The 23,199-nt window shown below is 40.8% G+C and overlaps 1 protein-coding gene across 1 annotated transcript in view; it reads right to left on the bottom strand.

Annotated features, from left to right (window-relative positions):
• Window positions 1–21,756, bottom strand: part of hs6st3b (heparan sulfate 6-O-sulfotransferase 3b) — a 99,939-nt gene extending 78,183 nt beyond the window's left edge. Inside the window, exon 1 of the mRNA XM_064944653.1 lies at window positions 20,647–21,756. Coding sequence (XP_064800725.1) covers window positions 20,647–21,185 — 539 coding nt within the window. The 5' untranslated portion in view covers window positions 21,186–21,756. The remainder of the gene's footprint in view (window positions 1–20,646) is intronic.
• Window positions 21,757–23,199: the final 1,443 nt, after the last annotated feature.

Genomic DNA, 23,199 nt, shown 5'->3' with positions numbered 1-23,199 from the left:
GTACTGTACACCAAGCACATTAACTTCACCATCCGTCCATTTAATCGGGAGACCACATGGCAATTTAAAGTTTGGTCGTTGAGAGACCCAATCACTAATTGTCACGCCTTGGTCTTAGTATTGTGTGTTTTAGTTTATTAGTTAGTCAGACCAGGGTGTGACATGGGGTTATTATGTATTGTAGTTTCATATTGGGGTTTGTAGTAGTTGGGATTGTAGTTGATTAGGGGTGTGTGTGTGTGTTAATTAGGTTGGCTGCCTGAGGCGGTTCTCAATCGGAGTCAGGTGCTTCTCGTTGTCGCTGATTGGGAACCGTATTTAGGTAGCCTGATTTCGCTTTGCATTTCGTGGGTGATTGTTCCTGTCTCTGTGTTAGTTTCACCAGTCAGGCTGTATTAGGTTTCGTTCTGTTTGTTGTTTTTTTGTATTTATTAGTTATTCGTGTTAGTTTGTTCGTTTTGTCTTCACTCAATAAACATGAGTAACTTACACGCTGCATTTCGGTCCGACTCTCTTTCAACAACAAAAGAACGCCGTTACACTAATATAGTACACTTATCATAGTTGAATTTGAATCTGGAGAAATTATCCAGGTCCTCAATGAGGCCCTTCAAGTTTGAAGATTGAGGACTCAAGAGAAAACCTTAATCATCGGCATACATTGTTTGCCTCTGAATGTTATCATTAGATCAGATTTTTATACCTAACAGTTCAATGGCCATAACAAATACAGTAAGTATGTTGACAGAGGGAAACCTTGTTTTGCGCCTCTTATCAATTCATTTCTCAGAGAAAGCGTTATGAAAGAATCCAGGCACTTATAAACTGATTCTAAACATACTGTATCGAAGGCTTTCTCAGTTTGCCATTTATATACAAGTAATTAAAGCATGATAGTAATGGATCTTTCAGTAGTTCATAAAGAATTTGATATATCCCCATTGGAATGCCACCGAGGCCAGGGGTTTTCCCCATCTGAAAGGAATCAATTGCCAAGGAACTTGACAAGAGAATGTTTCTTTTAAATATTTTACTTTCTCATTCACAATGTCCTTTGGTGAGATAAGGATTTCTCCATCGTTTGGAACAATTTCTTTTAGGTTATTTTTGGCCATGTTTCTATATTGAAGGTTTTAGCATCCAATTTGCTCAGTTTTATTAGAAAAATAAAACCTAATATTTTCTGAATAAATTCCTCAAACTCCTGTTTTGTGTCTAGATTATTAAATTATTCAGTACTTCTGTACTACATTTATCAACACCATCGATATGTAATGTTAGATTTTTTAGAGTTGACCGATAGCGTTTTGTTTTTGGGATAAACATTTTATTGAATGGCCTCTAAAGGCACATTTAAAGGCATCCCATAAGATAAGTGGGTGCGCTGAACCTGTATTTGTGAGGACAGACACTTGGAGATGAGAAGCAAGTACAGGGAGTGGACATTTAATTAATAAACAGACATGAAACAAGACAGGACAGCGTCAGACATGAAAAACGTAACGACATTAGTGCTGACCGGGGAACAAATTGAGGAACAGACAGATATAGAGGGGGCAAGTCCAGGTGAGTCCAATATTTTGCTGATGCGTATAATGATGGTAACAGGTGTGCATAATGATGGGCCACCTGGCGCTCGAGAGGGGGAGCATGAGCAGGTGTGATAGTACCCCCCCTCTAGGGGCGCCACCCGGCATCCCACCTGGGCGAGCCTGACGGGCCAGCCGAGGAATGGGAACCTGACAAGCCGGCTGAGGCGTGGGAGCCTGACGAACTGGCTGAGGCATGATGTGGGGTGGGAGCCTGCTGAGCCAACCGAGGCAAGGAAACCTCTCAAGTCAGCTAAGGCGTGCAAGCCCGAGAAGAGAGCTGATGCACCCCCGGTTACTTCGGCAGCAGGCCCAGACCAAACGTCACCAACCAAAACAAGCAAACAAAACTCCCTGATGCTTCAAATTGTGGTGTCAGAATTCTGTGAGGACAGACGCTAGGAGAAGAGAAGCAAGTACAGGGAGTGAACATTTAATTAATAAACAGACATGAAACAAGACAGTACAGTGTCTGGACATGACAAACATAACGATATTAGTGCTGACACAAGGAACAAACTGAGGAACAGACAGATATAGAGGGGGAAATCAACAAAGTGAAGGATTCCAGGTGAGTCCGATATTGCGCTGATGTACGTAATGTGACAGGTGTGCGTAATGATGGGCCGCCTGGCGCCCTCGAGCGCCACAGTGGGGGAGTCTGTTATGAATTCCTTAGTTTTTTTAAATAAAGTAATGTCAGTCAATAAACCCTGGTTAAATTTCCAATATCCCCATCCTCGTGAAAAGTCTTTCATAGTTAAATGGGAAGATATAAGTTGATGATCTGATCGCTTTCGATCCTCATTCAATTCTTTTTTCACTTAAAAAAGTATACAAGAAAATAATCAATACGACTACCTTGATTAAGCCTCATCCAAGTATATTCTACGAGATCCTTGTTTTTAAGCCATCTAAATATCAGTAAATTACAAAGTGCTTATAATATTCGCAATCTCTTTGAGCGCCAGAGGGTGACATTTGGTGGTATGATTGCCTTTATGGTCTATTGACGTAATTAAAACTGTGTTGTAGTCCCCTACAATTATAACAGAGTTACTTCTATATTGGAAAGTAATTGAATTATTATAAACATTTTCAAAGAAGTTCAGATCTTCATTATTCAGTCCAAATAGATTAACGAGCCATATCTGTTTATCATCAAGCAGTATATTAAATGCAATCCATCTTCCTTGAGGATCTATTTTAATGGATTACACCTCAAGATCTAGATTGTTTTTTAATAGAATCATAACACCTTTCGAATTCCTTAGCCCATGACAGATTTAGATTTGACCATCCCACTCTTTTCCCCAAGCCACTTTGTCAGAGTATATTGAATGAGTTTCCTGTAAAAAATAAATAATAATGGTTGTCCTCCTTTAACCATGTAAAAACTGCCCTCTTTTTCCTATTTATTATCAGCCAAACCATTGGAATTATAGTTACATTTCCTCAATTCACCAATTACCATGATGGGTTATATTTCAGAAATGTACCACTTTCCTGGACATTATTTTGAGATACTTATCCATACTTACCAGTACCACCAGAACCTTTGTCTGTCCGTTATCCACGTAGCTGTACCATGATACCCTGCTAAACATACTGCAGCTCCAACTGGATCTAAGCAGACCTCCAGTTGTCCTCTAATTTCCCTCAAACTTTCCCCCATCCCAAGTAGGGTTGTCATCCATGTCACTGGCACTCCACCCCCGTACACATGGATCCGAGGGCCGTTGGGACCCCTCCCTTGTAAAGAGCAAAAAGTGCCACTTACAGAACAAAACCAAGTTAGCAGTTATTAGCGTTTCTAACTCCTTTACCTGTTAGGTTCTGAAGTATTGAATATTTGCTAGTTTGACGCCCTACACATCTTCCTTACAGAGATAAACATCAGAATCATAAAACAGGCATATTTAAGGCCCATAAAAACATTACTCAGAAAGAAATCAGCATACCTCCCAGAACCCCGTTTCCACAAGCACCACACATATGAGAAGAGTCGAGATGATTGCATGTGATCCTGAGCACACTGTGACTACTTGACTATATCATCTCTGAACGTGTTTTCAAATTGCAACACCGATAATACTGATAATATATCTAATCTTAAATCAAATTTAAAACCTTGACTCCCTTTAATTTGCTTTGTCAAGACAGTGAATAAGTGCTTGACTGATGCTGTAACACCCCCTGTCTAGGTTACACTTCATTATCGAACCGATGACAGCTTGGATTAACGGCACATGAAAAGCAATCCCCACACCCTGAGAGGACTGGCACCACAAGGGCACACTCCACACATAATAAACATCCCATAATCGGGATCGCTCGCCTGGCAGGCCTGCTGATGCGGCCAAGGTTGTAAATCTGTAAAACTTTACTTCTACAGGTTCATCTGTGCTCCCTAGGCACCTGGCCTACAGCCTGCTGCTGCTGCATGTGTTGGGTCAGACCCTTGTTGGGGCCTTTTCAGTTGCTGTTGTTTCACTGAGCAGGAGATCCCTGAGAGAATAAAACCTTCACTGAGATAACTAGGTCCAGTACTGTATTTCTTATGAATGGAATGTATCCATTTTGACCATTGGGAGCTCCTAGATCCACAAATGTACTTATTTATTTACATAAGGCTTCCTATTTACTACTCAAACATTACTAATGCACCTGTATGTCAATGGACAAACTAGGTTTTCTTGGCTTTGATGATGTACATGAGAGATGACATTACATTTGGGTTATGCCTACCTCACTGACAGAGCATTGGTGACACTGGCTGACTGCTGTGGTTTGGGCATGTGATGACGTTATGGAACAGCACTGTATTAGTTCAAAAACACACCACACTGTATCACCACAATTGGTCTGTCTGGGTCATCCTGACAGTCCATGCCCACCCACGTGCCCACATGCAGGGGGATATCTAACTGGCTAAAGCCCAGGCACCAGGGGACAGGTGGAGGCAGGCAGACATGGCTGGGTGATCTGAGCGGTAAGTGGTAAGGGGCATGCAGTAATTGCAGCCCTCTCTGCGTAGGCTATAATGAATAAAATATGATGTGGGGTATTATTCAGCCAGGAGCTGGGCAGTAGCGTGTCATCGCTGTGCCATGTGAGTAATAACGGGGCCATTACTGCTGCTGCAGGTTGCTCATTACTCTGATTGTCTTGGAAATGAAGAGGTTGTGAATCTATTATATTCCAAATTGTTTGAGGGGAATGCGGGAGCAGCTATTACCGTGCTATACGCGCTGTGGAGCTCGGCTGAACTGAGACACACTGTAAAAAAAACACACTGTACACACTGTACACACTGTACACACTGTACAAACACACACACACACACACACACACACACATGCACCCAGGCAGGCGCACACACACGCACGCGTGCACACATCCTCCTGGGCTTAAGACTAGAATCAAAGTATCTGGTGATGGTTAGCCCCTATTTTGAGCTACCGTAAAAGTAAAACAAATGTTAAAAACTCCTGCTGTTAGGCTCTTTTGTACTTCTGGACTGATGTTCATAAGACAAAAACAGTGGGTTAATTCATGAAGTTTTATACTTCATTCACAACTGCTTCATCAGCATCTGCATAGTTAGGACTTAATCGTTAAGCTGTGAAATGTAAATGAGAATGGATGATGAGAAGCACTGCAGCTAATATTAAAGGTACTAATCCTTTCAATAATTGAACCTTAAGCAGTTTTAAGGTGGGGATATAGAAATATGCTGAGAAATGGCAAGTTAATCCGCTCCTTTTTCCACAGCTATGCCAGTGATTTGTTAAATGTCAAGACAACTGCTAAACAGAGGGGGTTTCACAGGTAAGATACTTTCTATTCATTTTGGTAAATCAATGAGACAGCAATTTTAGGCTTATTACTTTGCATGGCATAGTAATCTGGCCGGGCGGAACTTTGATTTGCCGTTTCACCAAATTTGCAGGGACGTTGTCAATAATTAAAGCAAGGACAGAGAGCCTGCTGGGTAAAGCAGCAGCAGTAGGAAAATCAACAGTCAGCCCTCTCTCTCTGGTTAGCAACTAAGGTGACTTGAGCACCCTGCGCTCACACATTCTCAGCTCTCAGGGATAGTGTGTGAAAATCACACCATGCTCCATTCCAGTTGAACAGAGAGCAATCTGACCCTGTTCTGAGAGTGATAATGTAATGATGTTGGGTCTCTTCATGTTCATGAAATATATGATTCTTGGCTGTTTTTGGTGCATAAAAGGCTTCGGTTGGGTTTCTTTCGATTCATTATTAAGGAAGCAGAGTTGTGTTATTGTTGAGGCTCCGGGCCATATGTTTGGTACCTTTAATCTTCTCCGATCAGATGAGCAGCCCTAGTAATGATGACGAAGTGGAGCAGAAGGTGCATTCTGTGTCTAATAGAGAGGAGCCTGACTCCTGCAGAATGTGATCAGATGACAGAGGACAACAGAGGGGAGACATGAAGCCTGCCTACAGTGTTTCAATACTGTGGAAAATTATTCTGTGCATGGTTTTCATCCAGAGGGAGACTACTGTTATAATGTTCCTAGGCCGTTAAATAGTCATTCAAGACATTGTAGCGTACCCACAAGATTTTTACATATACAGTGGCTTCGTAAAGTAAAGACTTTTTCCATATTTTGTTAGGTTACAAGCTCATTCCAAATTATTCTTTCCCCCTCATCAATCTACACACAATACCCCATAATGACAAAGAAAAAACAGGTTTTTAGACATTTTTGCTAATTTATATATTTTAAAAAAAATAATAATAAACACTCTGTGACAAGTATTCAGACTTGAAATTGAGCTCAGGTGGATCCTGTTTCCATTGATCATCCTTGAGATGTTTTTACAACTTGATTGGAGTCCACTTGTGGTAAATTCAATTGATTGGACATCATTTAGAAAGACACACACCTGTCCATATAAGGTCCCACAGTTGACAGTGCATGTCAGAGCAAAAACCAAGCCATGAGGTAGAAGGAATTGTCCATAGAGCTCCGAGACAGGATTGTGTCAAGGCACAGATCTGGGGAAAGGTACAAATAAATGCAGCATTGAAGGTCCCCAAGAACACAGAGGCCTCCATCATTCTTAAATGGAATAACCTTCCTAGAACTGGCCGCCCGGCCAAATTGAGCAATTGGGGGAGAAGAGCCTTGGTCAGGGAGGTGACCAAGAACTCAATGGTCACTCTGGCAGAGCTCCAGAGTTCCTCTGTGGAGATGGGAGACCCTTCCAGAAGGACAACCGTCTCTGCCGCACTCCACAAATCAGGCCTTTTTCATGGAAGACTGGCCAGAAGGAAGCCACTCCTCAGTAAAAGCCAAATGACAGCCAGCTTGTGGTTTGCCAAAAGGCACCTAAAGGACTCTGACCATGAGAAACAAGATTCTCTGGTATGATGAAACCAAGATGAAACTCTTTGGCCTGACTGCCAGGCGTCACGTCTGGAGGAAACCTGGCACCATCCCTACAGTGAATCATGGTGGTGGCAGCATCAGGCTGTGTGGATGTTTTTTAGCAGCAGGGACTGGGAGACTACTCACTATCGAGGGAAAGACGAACGGAGCAAAATACAGGAAGATCCTTGATGAAAACCTGCTCCAGAGTGCTCAGGACCTCAGACTGGAGTGAAGGTTCACCATTCCAACAGGACAACAACCCTAAGCACACAGCCAAGAAAAAGCAGGAGTGGCTTTTAAGGACAAGTCTCTGAATGTCCATGAGTGGCCCAGCCAGAGCCCGGACTTGCACCCGATCAAACATCTCTGGAGAGACTGAGTGAAGGGTCTGAATACTTACAGTATCAATCAAAAGTTTGGACACAAAATCTCATTCAAGGGTTTTTCTTTATGTTTTACTATTTTCTACATTGCAGAATAATAGTGAAGAACTATGAAATGACACATATTGAATCATGTAGTAACCAAAAAAGTGTTAAACAAATCAAAATATATTTTAGATTTTAGATTCTTCAAAGTAGCCACCATTTGCCTTGATGACGGCTCTGCACACTCTTGATAGTCCAAACTTTTGACTGGTACTCTATGTAAATGTGATATTTCATACGTGTTTCGGAGGACGCATGGCTCTCGACCTTTGCCTCTCCCGAGTCCGTACGGGACAATTGAGACATGGATTGTGTGTGTGCCATTCAGATGTTGAATGGACAAGACAAAACTTTTACGTTCCTTTGAACGGGGTATGGTAGTAGGTGCCAGGCACACCGGTTTATATCAAGAACTGCAAATCTCGTGTGTATCAAGAATGGTCCACCACCCAAAGGACATTCAGCCAACTTGACACAACTGTGGTAATCATTGGAGTCAACATGGGCCAGCATCCCTGTGGAATGCTTTCGACACCTTGTAGAGTCCATGCCCCAAAGAATTGAGGCTGTTCTGAGGGCCAAAGGAAGGTGTTGGTTTTCCTAATGTTTGGTATTCTCACTGTATATATATTTATATTCCAGACTCTGACATTGCTCATTCTGTTTTTGCTCGTCCATTTATTTGTATCATGTTTGATTTATTTTACTTTTGGATTATGTGTGTATTGTTATTGTATTGCTTGGTATTGATGCACTGTTGGAGCTAGAAACATACGCATTTCGCTGCACCTGCGATAAAATCTGCAAATCTGTCTACGTGAACAATAAACTTTGAATGATTTGAGATGAATCAAGAACCATTATCTCGTTGCGTGACAGAAGCTGATGTTGCTCTAGATGTCTCCCAGTTCTGGTAAATCATGCATCTACCCACTCTCATATTAACATGCTGCTCTCCAAACAGCAGCAACGTAAGAGGACAGCTCGGAGAGGCATCTCTCTCCCCAAAGCCCTGCAGAAATGAGCATTGAGACTTCCCTCGCTGCTCTCCTCTTCTCCTCTGACTGGCAGCACACTCCAGTGGAGCCCCACTGCAGGACGACACGCTGATCCACTCTGACATGCCTGACCTTTCCCGGGCTGCACGGCTGGGCTGGCTTGCCGTGCCCGCCTGAAAAGGCCATGCCAGTCAGGCCAGGCAGTCAGGCCCCGCCGCCCCATGCTCACCACCCCGCCTCACCTCAGCCCCTGCACTAGCTGCCATCTCAGGCCTGGCTGCCATGGACACTCACCCTGGACAGACAGCCACTCAGTCTGAGGGGCCCTCAACTGCAAAACAAGGCCATGCCATCAGAATCTGGTTGTGAAATATGAACCCTGTGCTTCTCTACAACACCCTCAGCAGGTTGGGCCACTTTTAAGCACTCATCTAGCTTCTGCGGAAAATACATGTAACCTATACAGAAGGTCTGTATAAGTGTTTTAAAGAAGCTAATAAGTATGCATCCAAATCTATGGCATTCCCATTAATGGTGTCACATTATAGATATCTCATTAACTTATATATCAATCATTAAAAGCTCCATTCAGAGCTAAAACGATTAACACTAGCAGTCAACACACGTGAGAGGCCTTTCACTTAATTTAAGATTAAGCAAGACAATGAGGAGAAAGGAAATTGCGCATAAATGAGGAAGAACATTTCTCCATAATTTTCTGTTTTAAACATGTGGTGTTTGGAGTTTTTCATTTTCATAATGTTGTCACTTAACTGTCTGAGGTGACATATTTGTTCTCAGAGTCTCAATAGAGGCAGTGGTAATATGCTCTTGAAATAGCTGTTGGGGGCCCATTTAGGAGACAGGGAGGGGAGGACTCAGAGTGCAGAATTGATGCTGCAGCTATGAAACGAGGAGCTGTCGCATCCAGTGAGCGCTTTCCAGAGCAAAGGAAACACTTGGCACTGCAGAAATAAATCATGTGCTCATGCCCTTGCAGTTTAGTGCACCATTGTATTTTTCTTCTTCAAAGCAGGGAGGTAATTTCTCTGCTACAAACACTGCAGTTTCAGCATCAAGGGTGTGCTTCGCATAACACATTTTTCTCTCATTTGCGCCCTTCTCTGACATTAAAAGATCAAGGAGCTACTTGGGTACAATCGACTGTAGGCTAAAGAGAGAATTAAACTCATGGTAAATGAATGAATGAATTCAATGGACTGACTGGTCAGAACAGCCAAATAACAGGCTTCTTCATGTAATAATTGACTGTGAATCTCATAAGTATAACTACCTTTTGGTAGGCAGTAACAAACAGATGGCGTTTTATTTACTTAGACAATCATATATGTGCAAATGTGGATTTTTAATTATCTCCTAAGGCTATATATTTTACATCACTCAGTGAAACTTGTGGATGGTGCTTGACAGTTTTCCACAGCTCAACCTCTCCCATTTAAACTCAATTAGGCCTACCAATATGAGTAAATCAAAACCCCAAAGTTGCAACATCACATTTTATATACAGTGCATTCGGAAAGTATTCAGACCACTTGACATTTTCCACATTTTGTTATGTTACAGCCTAATTCTGAAATGAATTAAATAGATTTTTTCCCTCATGAATCTACACACAATAACCCATAAGGACAAAGAAAAGCATTTATAAATAAAAAAAACACTGAAATAGTACATCTACATAAGTATTCGGACCCTTTACTCAGTACTTTGTTGAAGCACCTTTGGTAGTTATTACAGCCTTGAGTCTTCTTGGGTACGACGCTACAAGCTTAGCACACCTGTATTTAGGGAATTTCTCCCATTCTTCTCTGCAGATCCTCTCAAGCTCTGTCAGGTTGGATGGGGAGCGTCACGGCACAGCTGTGAGATGTTCGATTGGGTTCAAGTCTGGCTGGGCCACTCAAGGACATTCAGAGACTTGTCCCGAAGCCACTCATGCATTGTGGGGGCGGCAGTGTAGCCTAGTGGTTAGAGCATTGGACTAGTAACCGAAAGGTTGCAAGTTCAAATCCCCGAGCTGACACGGTACAAAATCTGTCGTTCTGCACCTGAACAGGCAGTTAACCCACTGTTCCTAGGCCGTCCTTGAAAATAAGAATTTGTTCTTAACTGACTTGCCTAGTAAAATAAAAGTAAAAATAAAAATTGTCTTGGTTGAGTGCTTGTGGTCTTTGTCCTGTTGGAAGGTGAACCTTCACTCTAGTCTGAGAGCTCTGGAGCAGGTTTTCATTGAGGATCTCTCTGTACTTTGCTCCGTTTATCTTTCCCTCAATCCTAACTAGTCTCCCAGTCCCTGCCATTGAAAAACATCCCCACAGCATGATGCTGCCACCACCATGCTTCACCATAGGGATAGTATCAGGTTTCCTCAAGACGTGACACTTGGCAGTCAGGCCAAAGAGTTCAATCTTGGTTTCATCAGACCAGAGAATCTTGTTTCTCATGGTCTGAGAGTCTTTAGGTGCCTTTTGGGAAATTACAAGTGGGCCGTCATGCGCCTTTTACTGAGGAGTGGCTTCCATCTGCCCACTCTACCATAAAGGCCTGATGGGTGGAGTGCTGCAGAGACGGTTGTCCTTCTGGAAGGTTCTCCCATCTCCACACAGGAACTCTGGAGCTCTGTCAGAGTGACCATTGGGTTCTTGGTCACCTCCCAGACCAAGGCCCTTCTCCCCCGATTGCTCAGTTTGGCTGGGCGGCCAGCTCTAGCAAGAGTCTTGGTGGTTCCAAACTTCTTCCATTTAAGAATGATGGAGGCCACTGTGTTCTTGGGGACCTTCAATGCTGCAGACATTTTTGGGATGTCTTGGACCGCAGAGTGAAGGAAAAGCAGCCAACAAGTGCTCAGCATATGTGGGAGCTCCTTCAAGACTGTTGTAAAAGCATTCCTCATGAAGCTGGTTAAGAGAATGTCAAGAGTGTGCAAAAGCTGTCATCAACGCAAAGGGTGGCTACTTTGAAGAATCTCAAATCTCAAATCTATTTTGATTTGTTTAACACTTTCTTGGTTACTACATGATTCCATATGTGTTATTTCATAGTTTTGATGTCTTCACTACTATTCTACAATGTGGAAAATAGTTTAAAAAAATACTTGAATGAGTAGGTGTGTCCACACTTTTGTATATGTATATATTCCATGTACAGTTCATACAAAAGTTTCAAGTATATATATATATATATATATATATACATACACTCCCGTTAAAAAGTTTGGAGTCACTTAGAAATTTCCTTGTTTTTGAAAGATGAGCACATTTATGTCCATTACAATAACATCAAATTGATCAGAAATACAGTGTAGACATTGTTAATGTTGTAAATGACTATTGTAGATGGAAACGGACAGTTTTTTAATGGAATATCTACATAGGTGTACAGAGGGCCATTATCATCAACCATTACTCCTGTGTTCCAATGGCACTTTGTAGTAGCTAATCCAAGTTTATCATTTTAAAAGGCTAATTGATCATTAGAAAACCCTTTTGCAATTGTTAGCACATGTGAAAACTGTTGTCCTGATTAAAGAGGAAATAAAACTGGCCGAGTATCTGGAGCATCAGCATTTGTGGGTTCGATTACAAGCTCAAAATGGCCAGAAACAAAAGACTTTCTTCTGAAACTTGTCAGTCTATTCTTGTTCTGAGAAACGAAGGCTATTCCATGCGAGAAATTTCCAAGAAACTGAAGATCTCGTACAAAGCTGTGTACTACTCCCTGCACAGAACAGTGCAAATTAGCTCTAACCAGAATAGAAAGAGGAGTTGGAATCCCTGGTGCACAACTGAGCAAGAGTACAAGTACATTAGAGTGTGTAGTTTGAGAAACCGACGCCTCACAAGTCCTCAACTGGCAGCTTCATTAAATAGTACCCGCAAAACACCAGTCTCAACATCAACAGTGAAGAGGCGACTCCAGGATGTTGGCCTTCTAGGCAGAGTTGCAAAGCCATATCTCAGACTGGCCAATAAAAATAAAATATTAAGATGGGCAAAAGAACACAGACACTGGACAGAGGAAGATTGGGAAAAAAAGTGTTATGGGCAGACGAATCTAAGTTTGAGGTGTTCGGATCACAAAGAACATTCGAAAAGAAACTGGAGGAGTGCTTGATGCCATCTGTCAAGCATGGTGGAGGCAATGTGATGGTCTGGGGGTGCTTTGGTGGTGGTAAAGTGGGAGATTTGTAGAGGGTAAAAGGGATCTTGAAGAAGGAAGGCTATCACTTAATTTTGCAACGCCATGCTATACCCTGTGGACGGCGCTTAATTGGAGTCAATTTCCTCCTACAAAAGGACAATGACCCAAAGCACAGGTCCAAACTATGCAATATATATTTAGGGAAGAAGCAGTATTCTGTCTACAATGAAGTGGTCAGCACAGTCACTGGATCTCAACCCTATTGATCCGTTGTGGGAGCAGCTTGACCGTCTGGTACGTAAGAAGTGCCCATCAAGCCAATCCAACTTGTGGGAGGTGCTTCAGGAAGCATGAGGTGAAATCTCTTCAGATTCCGTCAACAAATTGACAACTAGAATGCCTAAGGTCTGCAAGACTGTAATTGCTGCAAATGGAGGATTCTTTGACGAAAGCAAAATTTGAAGGACACAATTATTATTTAAATTGAAAATCATTGTTTATAACCTTGTCAATGTCTTCACTATATTTCCTATTCATTTTGCAACAAATTTCATGTAAACTCAGCAAAAAAAGAAACATCCCTTTTTTCAGGACCCTGTCTTTCAAAGATAATTCATAAAAATCCAAGTAACTTCACAGATATTCATTGTAGGGTTTAAACACTGTTTCCCATGCTTGTTCAATGAATCATAAACAATTAATGGACATGCACCTGTGGAACGGCCGTTAAGACACTAACAGCTTACAGTCGGTAGGCAATTAAGGTCACAGTTTTGAAACACTAAAGAGGCCTTTCTACTGACTCTGAAAAACACCAAAAGAAAGATGCCAGGGTCCCTGCTCATCTTCGTGAACGGGCCTTAGGTATGCTGCAAGGAGGCATGAGGACTGTGAGATACCTAAGACAGCGCTACAGGCAAACAGGATGGACAGCTGATCGTCCTCGCAGTGGCAGACCACGTGTAACAACACCTGCACAGGATCGGTACATCCGAATACAGTGAGAGGACCTTTATTTTAGAGGTCGTCCGATTAATCGGAATTTCCGATTAATTAGGGCCGATTTCAAGTTTTCATAACAGTCGTAAATCAATATTTTGGACACCAATTTGGCCGATTTTTTTTTTACACATTTATGTATCCTTTATTTAACTAGGCAAGTCAGTTAAGAACACATTCTTGTTTTCAATGACGGCCTATGAACGGTGGGTCAACTGCCTTGTTCAGGGGCAGAATGACAGATTTTTACCTTGTCAGCTCGGGGATTCAATCTTGCAACCTTTCAGCTAACCACCTGATTACATTGCACTCCACGAGGAGACTGCCTGTTACGTGAATGCAGTAAGAAGCCAAGGTAAGTTGCTAGCAAGCATTAAACTTGTCTTATAAAAAACAATCAATCAATCATAATCACCAGTTAACTACACATGGTTGATGATATTACTAGTTTATCTAGCGTGTCCTGCGTTGCATATAATCGATGCGGTGCGTATTCGCAAAAAGGACTGACTTGCTCCAATGTGTACCTAACCATAAACATCAATGCCTTTCTTAAAATCAATACACAAGAATATATTTTTAAACCTGCATATTTAGTTAATATTGCCTGCTAACCTGGCTCGTTGCAAACTCTATGAATACTATTTCTTCCTAACAAAGACAGCCAACTTCGCCAAACGGGGGATGATTTAACAAAAGCGCATTTGCAAAAAAAGCACAATCTTTGCACGACTGTACCTAACCATAAACATCAATACCTTTATTAAAATCAATACACAGAAGTATATATTTTTAAACCTGCAAATTTTGCTAAAAGAAATTCAGGTTAGCAGGCAATATTAACCAGGTGAAATTGTGTCACTTCTCTTGCGTTCATTGCATGCAGAGTCAGTGTATATGCAACAGTTTGGGCCGCCTAATTTGCCATAATTCTAAGTAATTATGACATAACATTGAAGGTTGTGCAATGTCACAGGAATATTTAGACTTATGGATGCCACCCATTAGATAAAATACGTAACGGTTCTGTATTTCACTGAAAGAATAAGCGTCTTGTTTTCGAGATGATAGTTTCAGGATTCGACCATATTAATGACCTAAGGCTTGTATTTCTGTGTGTTATTATGTTATAATTAAGTCTATGATTTGATATTTGATAGAGCAGTCTGACTGAGCGATGGTAGGCACCAGCAGGCTCGTAAGCATTCATTCAAACAGCACCTTCGTACGTTTTGCCAGCAGCTCGTTGCTGTGCTTCAAGCATTGCGCTGTTTATGACTTCAAGTCTATCAACTCCCGAGATTAGGCTGGTGTAACCGATGTGAAATGGCTAACTAGTTAGCAGGGTGCACGCTAATAGCGTTTCAAATGTCACTCCCTCTGAGACTTGGAGTGGTTGTTCCCCTTGCTCTGCAAGGGCCGCGGTTTTTGTGGAGCAATGGGTAACGCTGCTTCGAGGGTGGCTGTTGTCAATGTGTTCCTGGTTCGAGCCCAGGTAGGGGAGAGGAGAGGGACGGAAGCTATACTGTTACACTGGCAATACTAAAGTGCCTATAAGAACATCCAATAGTCAAAGGTATATGAAATATAAATCGTATAGAGAGAAATTATCCTATAATAACTACAACCTAAAACTTCTTACCTGGGAATATTGAAGACTCATGTTAAAAGGAACCACCAGCTTTCATATGTTCTCATGCTCTAGCTTTTTTACATGGCCCATATTGCACTTTTACTTTCTTCTCCAACACTTTGTTTTGGCATTATTTAAACCAAATTGAACATGTTTCATTTTATGTGAGGCTTAATTGATTTTATTTCTGTATTATATTAAGTTAAAATAAGTGTTCATTCATTATTGTTGTAATTGTCATTATTACAAATAAAAATGTTTTTAAATCTGCCGATTAATCGGTATCGGCTTTTTTTGGTCCTCCAATTTTTGGTCCTTGAAAAATCATAATCGGTCGACCTCTAGTTTCTTTTTTTGCCGAGTTGATGTTTTCATGGAAAACAAGGACATTTCTAAGTGACCCCAAACCTTTGAACGGTAGTGTACATGGTAACTGGTATAAAACTGTTTGGGAGTTACTGTGTATTTAGAATGTGAAAGAAACTCAAATGAGATGGAATTTGTGCAATATATTGTAAATTACGTCAATCTAAAACTAGGTGGACCTATACCAGCATTAACCGTGCGGCATTTTGTAGGGGTCACTATAAACATCACAGCTGTGAAGAAATGTTCACATATTATGTACAACATGAACACACAAGAACACGAGCCCCTTCAAACACATAGACAGATCATCAGTAGATCTCCAGACTTCAAAGGCCAGAGAGTGAAGGGAAGGTGTGTGTGTGTGTGTGTGTGTGTGTGTGTGTGTGTGTGTGTGTGTGTGTGTGTGTGTGTGTGTGTGTGTGTGTGTGTGTGTGTGTGTGTGTGTGTGTGTGTGTGTGTGTGTCTTTGGCATGATGCTGCCCACTGGCCGACTCTTTAAACATCTGAGTGGACATAGATAGATGCCCTCATCCATAGGGATGTAAAGCCAGTTAGAAATATATAATCACTACAGCTTTACCCCTTCCTATGATCCTAGAGTCCCTGGGTTTTGGTTGATTAAACTCTGCCTTGTCAATTTGGGATTAAAGCTTGAGGAATCTTTAATGCAGAAATAATGATTCTTTGACACTAATTATCTGTATTTATACTATACATACAGATACTGAGTATTTATTATACATTATATCTGCTGTCGTTGGAATAACCGATCACATACATCATTGACTCGGGGCAGTTCAGACAAGTTCAGACAGTCAGTGGGCTAAGGTTATGAAGTAAACGCAATCATGTCAAATGATTTGATGAAGAAGGCTGCAGATGCACGTTTCAATAATACACCGACAGAGGATCTTAGGGCTCATAATACATATCATGAAATGGAGAAAAGTCTTTGCCCTTCACCTTCAGTCAATTTCTCCCTGTAATATTTATAAATGGTAAGAACTGTACTTCTAAATGCATTGTCACCTGTGGGACCTTATATAGACAGGTGTGTACCTTTCCAAATCATGTCCAATCAATTGAATTTACCACAGGTGGACTCCAATCAAGTTGTAGAAACATCTCAAGGACGATCAATGGAAACAGGATGCACCTGAGTTCAATTTCGAGTCTCATATCGAAGGGTCTGATTACTTATGTAAATAAGATATTTCTGTTTTTTATTTGTAATAGATTTGCAAAAATGTCTAAAAGCCTCTTTCTGCTTTGTCATTGTTATTTGTTATTGGGTAATGTGTCTAGATTGATGAGGGGAACAATTATGTAATAGATTTTAAAATAAGGCTGTAACGTAACAAAATGTGGAAAAAGTCAAGAGTTCTGAAAAATTTCCGAATGAACTGTACATGGAAAATTCAATGGATTTGAAAGATGTTATCAAAGGAAACTGATGTTTTGAGGGTGAAATTTCAACCACAGGAATATGTCATCACGGTCACCAAATTTCAACATAGACAAACCTTGTATAAAATACTGTATGTTGAATTTGTATCTTTTAAAACAACATCAGATCTTCAACTTCATTTCCACTATCAGAAAATATAACAAAAGGCTGGGCAGGACGTCCTACTGGAGAATTGATCTATCTACAGCTAACCTTTGGTCTCCTATCCAGGGTTTTAACCAAGCCCAGCCCTGCTTGAGTATGATATTTGTCACTGACTATTACTAATGTGCTATCGTGAGAATGATTGTTGAGAGAGATCTCCACTTAACAACTAAATAGATTCACTATTGCTATCGAAGTCATTCCAAAGGGCAGGTTTAACAGAGCAAACCAAACATCTAAGTTAAAGAATAGGACTAAAGTGCATTTAAAGTTGGTTTCCATTTGATTCAGTCATATTCTTTAACTTATATTTTTGGTTGAGATGGAATTATATGTAATATGTAGAAAAACTGGAATTAAAGCCAGACTAAGTCAGGGGAACAGATGGAACTATACATCTCCTTTAAATGTTGATATTTGGTTGCGTTGTCAACCAAACACAAGTCAATATTACTTTTGTAATACATAAATAGCCTATTAACTTGTCGACAAGTTCACAAATGGTATGTTGGATTCAAGTCTCTAACTCAACCAAAAATAAAGGTTAAAAAATGGGATTAAGTCAGTGGCTCAGATGGAACTATTCTAAGCAGTACACATATCTTCTTTAAATGTTGATATTTTGTTGTGTTGTCAACCAAACACAATTTCATATTACTTTTGTAACACAGCAAATAGCCCAGTAAATATCCTACTACAGGTGTCGGATCTTAATTTGATCCCCTGTTGCAGGAGAATTTGTAGTGTAATTTGAGGCTTAAAAAGGCTTCTGAAGTTTCCCATTTCCCCTTTGACATTTCAGACTTGATTTTCCCTTATGGAAAATGTATTAACCGCGACAAAGATGTCCATTAATTATAATCCACACATCATAACTCATGTTTCCTGTTGCCTCATTCATTTCCTGCTGTAGCAAACTGGCTCAAATGAAGATCCTATATCGCTAATGTAACAATATACTGTAAAATGGGTAACACATCCATGGCCATATGTTGAGGTTACTGTAACTATAAATGTATTCTAATATAATCATATAAAGCGTGCATGTTCAAGATAGCGTGAATAGGTTGTCGCAGGTCTGTGGAGGTCTTCACAATTGCTGTAATAATCTGTGCAGAATCTCGAACTGCATTGATCACTTGCACTATGTACTTATTATGCAATATCAACTGCAATCCAAGCAATTTGGTTGTGCTATTAGATAAAGCACAGTGATAACACTAATTTGTTGTATAAATAACCAAAATATCTGACATGGAATTCCCATTTGAACTTTGCTGTGCTTTTAATTGAGTGAAAGCACAGTGACAGACATTTGGGTTACAACTAAACCAAAAACACACGTTGTTATTCAATTGGAATTTGGTTGTGCTTTAGATGGTTGAAAACATAGTGATAACACATTGGAAATTAAACAAACTTTTTGAGTGGGTGAATATAGGTTGTAATCAATGTCTCAACCAAACATTACCCAATTATCCATTTGAAATTACTTGGTACGCCCAGTGGGCCTCAATTGTATGCAAATCTGTGAATACATGAAAATGGATCACTTTAAATGTCACTTTCCTAATCTCTGAAGGTCATGGTTTGATTGCAGAGATTATGTAGCGTTTGGTCTAGCCTACATTTATTTGCAGTGGGCTTTAATACCAGGAAATAAAAGTAAGGGCAACAGCAACAGGAGCTTTTACAGAGGTGGGGACATAATGAGGATATGCTTGAGACAGACCTATTTTCTCATAATAGAGGATGCAGACAAAAAGGCAGAGGGGCGTGAAGCCTGCGTAACAGGGTGCTTCTAGGTAGACAGTAGGCAGGGAGAGAACAATGGATATATATAAGGTAGAGAGATGGAGAGTGGGAGAGTGGTAGCTGCTGTGACTGTATTCCTGCATCATTCCAGTATCATTGAAAGGTAATTCAAGGACAAAAAAAGACTCTGAAAAGTGACCAGAGAAAAATCATGTTTAAGAAAATGAACAGCGTGGACACATTACAATTCATGCTACAGATAGTGAGCTGGGGATATATAATTATTAAAGGAGACTATAATGGATTAGAGATGACATGGTTGACATGAGGAGTGTAGAGAGCCTTTGCACAAAAGCAGATACCATGCCATTCAGATAGTCCACTTGAATAGCCCACCTGTAATCCTCGAAAAAATCTGAGTGTTTCTCATCGGTGTATACATTCCAGACTGGCCACCTCATACAATATATTTGAACACTGTCCTTGGCTAAACTGTAGAAAAGACCTAAGAGTAGGGGTGCAACTTTGGTTTTAGAAGTAGGGGGGACATAAATATATATATTTTTTTCTTCCCCCCAGTCAGATAAACACTAAAAAAGAGCCTACCAGACCGCTCGGAGACGTCCGCCTCGTCCTAAAGCACACCGTTGCCTCGTTTAATATCACATTCCAATCATAAAACTGTGGGTGACAAAAATGCAATTTCAGAATGTGGGAGGGGGGGCATGCCCCGCCCCTGTCCACAGTGAAAAGTCGCCCCTGCCTAAGAGTAAACTGTCGTTTTTGTGTTTGCTACAGCTGTGGTGGATAATGGTGGTGAAGATGTTTGTGAGAAAACAGGGCTGTGTTCTGTCCTCCAGGGAGACTGTGAACCTTGTGGCCAACATAGACATACATCCCTTATGTTCTACATCAATTTCCATGCTATCCTTTTCATAGCAGTGCAGGAGAGTGATGCTTCTTCACACTTGAGATGGATGAACTTCATCTGACTTTTCCCACCCTTCTTTACCTTGCACCCTGTGATGTTTTCAAGGGAACGTCATGCGCAGATCAAACAGAAAGCACTTACTTAGCAGTTCTGAGAATATAGCATGCATCGTCAATTCCTAGCAGTGGCACCATTTTATGGTTCAATTAATTTTAGTTGCAGGAATGCCCATGTTATCGGTAACACCCAATTGGTTTACAAAATCCACTCTGTCTGACCTTATTTTAACACTATAACCAAAGATTTTATGTGATTTCAGGCTTCTACCACATCCATTCACTGTCTTCTACACTATCTCTCTGTGCTGAGATAGATTTCCACCAGCTGCACTTGGAATCTCTAATTTTACTGTTCCACAGTCTGTCTATCTCTGAGACCTGTAAGTTATCACCAACAACGCCCTGTTTCCTCAGGTAACTTCAAAAGAATGTTTGTATTACAGTTAACTACAAAAATATTTTTGTTGTATTACAGTTCAGTCTCAGAGTTCAATGCACACTGAACTGTAGGCCGTGCTGTATTTCCAGTTACAGAAGCACATTTTCATGAAGGTAATGCTATGGAAAGTGTGAATATGAATGTAAAGGTATCTCCCCCCCCCCCCCCCCCCCACACACAGAGAGAGAGAGAGAGAGAGAGAGAGAGAGAGAGAGAGAGAGAGAGAGAGAGACAGATAGAGAGGGAATAGAATGTTATACAGTACCTTTTGTTCTTTTGAGCTTCCTTCTTGTCCATGATGACAGGTACACAATTGGTGAGCTCTGTCCAGTCGGCATGCAAACCACAGCTCCAGCCCGTAGAGAATCGAGAGAACAGCCAGGACTCCTCTTTCCCTGGTCGGTGGCATGTACATTTCTTCTGCCCTGGCTTGCAGTCGCATGGTTGCTCCAAACGAATATTCCTAACTAAGTGCCTTCCAAACGTGGTTCCCCCGGTTTTTTGAATGTGTAAAAACACTATCACATCGTATCCTTTGATGTTGAAATCCACGTGCCGCTGAAGGTCTCGTTCAGTAAAGTTGAATTTTGACGGCAATTTCGGAGGGCTGTCATCCTCCAGTTCTGTGTAAAAGTCTTCGTTTGTCCGATATTGGGTAGAAAGTATACTGACCCCTCTCAAATTTTCCCCAGTTTTAAAGTGGCAAGAATTGCTGCCAGCTGGACATATATATTGATAGCCTATCATTACAAAAAGAACAGCTAAAATAGGAACTAAGATCAATTTATTGGATTTATCATCCATGTTAACAAGAATATGTTTTCATGCCATTAGTGTGAATTATTACACATGATCCTTTCAGTAGCTGCTGCTTGGTTCATCACAATAATGTCTATGGATCTTCAAAGTGCCACATGTTGATCTGGACAAGATTTAGTTATTGTTCTTGCTATCAAAAGGCATATTTTGGTCTAAGCAGGTAGCCTACCTTTATGTTTCAAGGATACTGCAGTCATATCACACCAGAGCAGATCATTTCAAACGAGGCAGGCTTGCCGAAACATGACATATTCCGGTTACTTCTCGTCATGGTTGTCCAACTTCACAAACGGTATTTTCAGTGCTGCACACTGACGTCCCCCGTGCTAGAATTTCAAGTGAAACCGAACCTGTCAACATGTTTCATTCTGATCCCGCAAAATTACAACTTTACATCTCGGGAAACAGTTGTCTGATTCACTTCAGCACCACAAACGTGCTTGTAGGGAAGTGGAGAAATGTCGGCGTTCATATATCCTTATGTCCAAGGCGTGCGCATGAAGGGGCAAGCGAGTGCTGCTCCGACTACAGTGGGATGGGTCCAGAAGCATCCTCATACATCGCGCGGTTCAGTTTTGTTCAAATATTGCAGGCTAGCTTAGGCTATTACTTGAAGATACTGCTGCATTCAAGACCCGGTGATCACGTTACGCCCTCTTCGTGGTAATATCCTCTCTATCGATTTTTGTGGACATAACCAAGGCTACTGTAACTTGGCTATAGGCTAGCATAGGATAAAAGGTTCATAATATTTCTTGTCTCGTAGAACAGATAGCCTACATTCAGCTCTTGCGTATCAGTCAGCACACACAAGTGACTAGACAATTCGATGTTTTTAAAAGTAAGCTATGGGAAATTGAGAACGGAATGTGAGTTTAGTGCCGTGCAATTAATTAACCAATGATGGCTAATCTTACACCAAGAAAATGCAACCAATAGCACTTTGAAGATTGCAACGAAAGCCAATGGCGACAGAATAATAGAATACAAACGACATTACAATATTGCCAGCCAATCAAATGGGGAAACAATGTATCCAGTCCAATCCAAATACTGTACTAACTTCAGGCAGCCTATTTCATGCATTGACATGGTTTCATGAGAACCAAAAGCATTTAAACCAATTAGCACGATATTTATAGATAATTAGATTAATTTAAAAAATAAATACATGTAAAAGTTAAAAACCAATCGCTAGTGACTGAAACATCATCACTTACGACTTCAACACCATGGACAGATGCCAGGTATCAAATAGCAACACAAGAGGTAGTTTGTTGTAAATTGTTGACACATGGTATCTGTCCATGGTGCTGAAATTGGACGCGAGAACAAATCATTACCACGAAGAAGAACACTAATGTAAAGGTATTCTATTTTAAAAGAGCCTTGTGCCAATACTATGTCATCTAAAAAGCTTTAAAAGAGGAGCTAAGAAATACATTTTTAGAAAAGTACTTGATTTATTTTTTGAAGGCAGACTTCCAGAGTAAATTGCACATGGCTGGTGAAAACAATGGGCGCATTTGAGTAGTAAGGCTACACCGACCAACTGTAGACAAAAGTCTAGGTGTGATGTCAGGGGCGGTCAGGGACGGATTACTTAATGCAAGCCACGTGCCCCGGTGCCGGACCTCCAGGGGCCCCCTACCCCCAAAAATGATAATATATACATATACAGTATATATAAAAAACCTACTAATTTCTTTATTTTGGCTATTTTCTACATTGTAGAATAATAGTGAAAACATCAAAACTGTGAAATAACAGATATGGAATCATGTAGTAACCAAAAAAGTGTTGAACAAATCAATTTATAGTTTATTTTTGAGATGCTTCCAAGTAGCCACCCTTTGCCTTGATGACAGCTTTGCATACTCTTGGCATTCTCTCAACCAGCTTCATGAGGTAGCCACCTGGAATGCATTTCAATATAGAGGTATGCCTTGTTAAAAGTTAATTTGTGGAATTTCTTTCCTTCTTAATGCATTTGAACCAA

Source organism: Oncorhynchus masou, chromosome 29 (assembly GCF_036934945.1).
Source record: "Oncorhynchus masou masou isolate Uvic2021 chromosome 29, UVic_Omas_1.1, whole genome shotgun sequence".
NCBI classification, from domain to species: Eukaryota; Metazoa; Chordata; class Actinopteri; order Salmoniformes; family Salmonidae; genus Oncorhynchus; species Oncorhynchus masou.
Note: the sequence above shows the minus strand (reverse complement) of the source record. Positions and strands in the feature narration are given on the sequence as shown.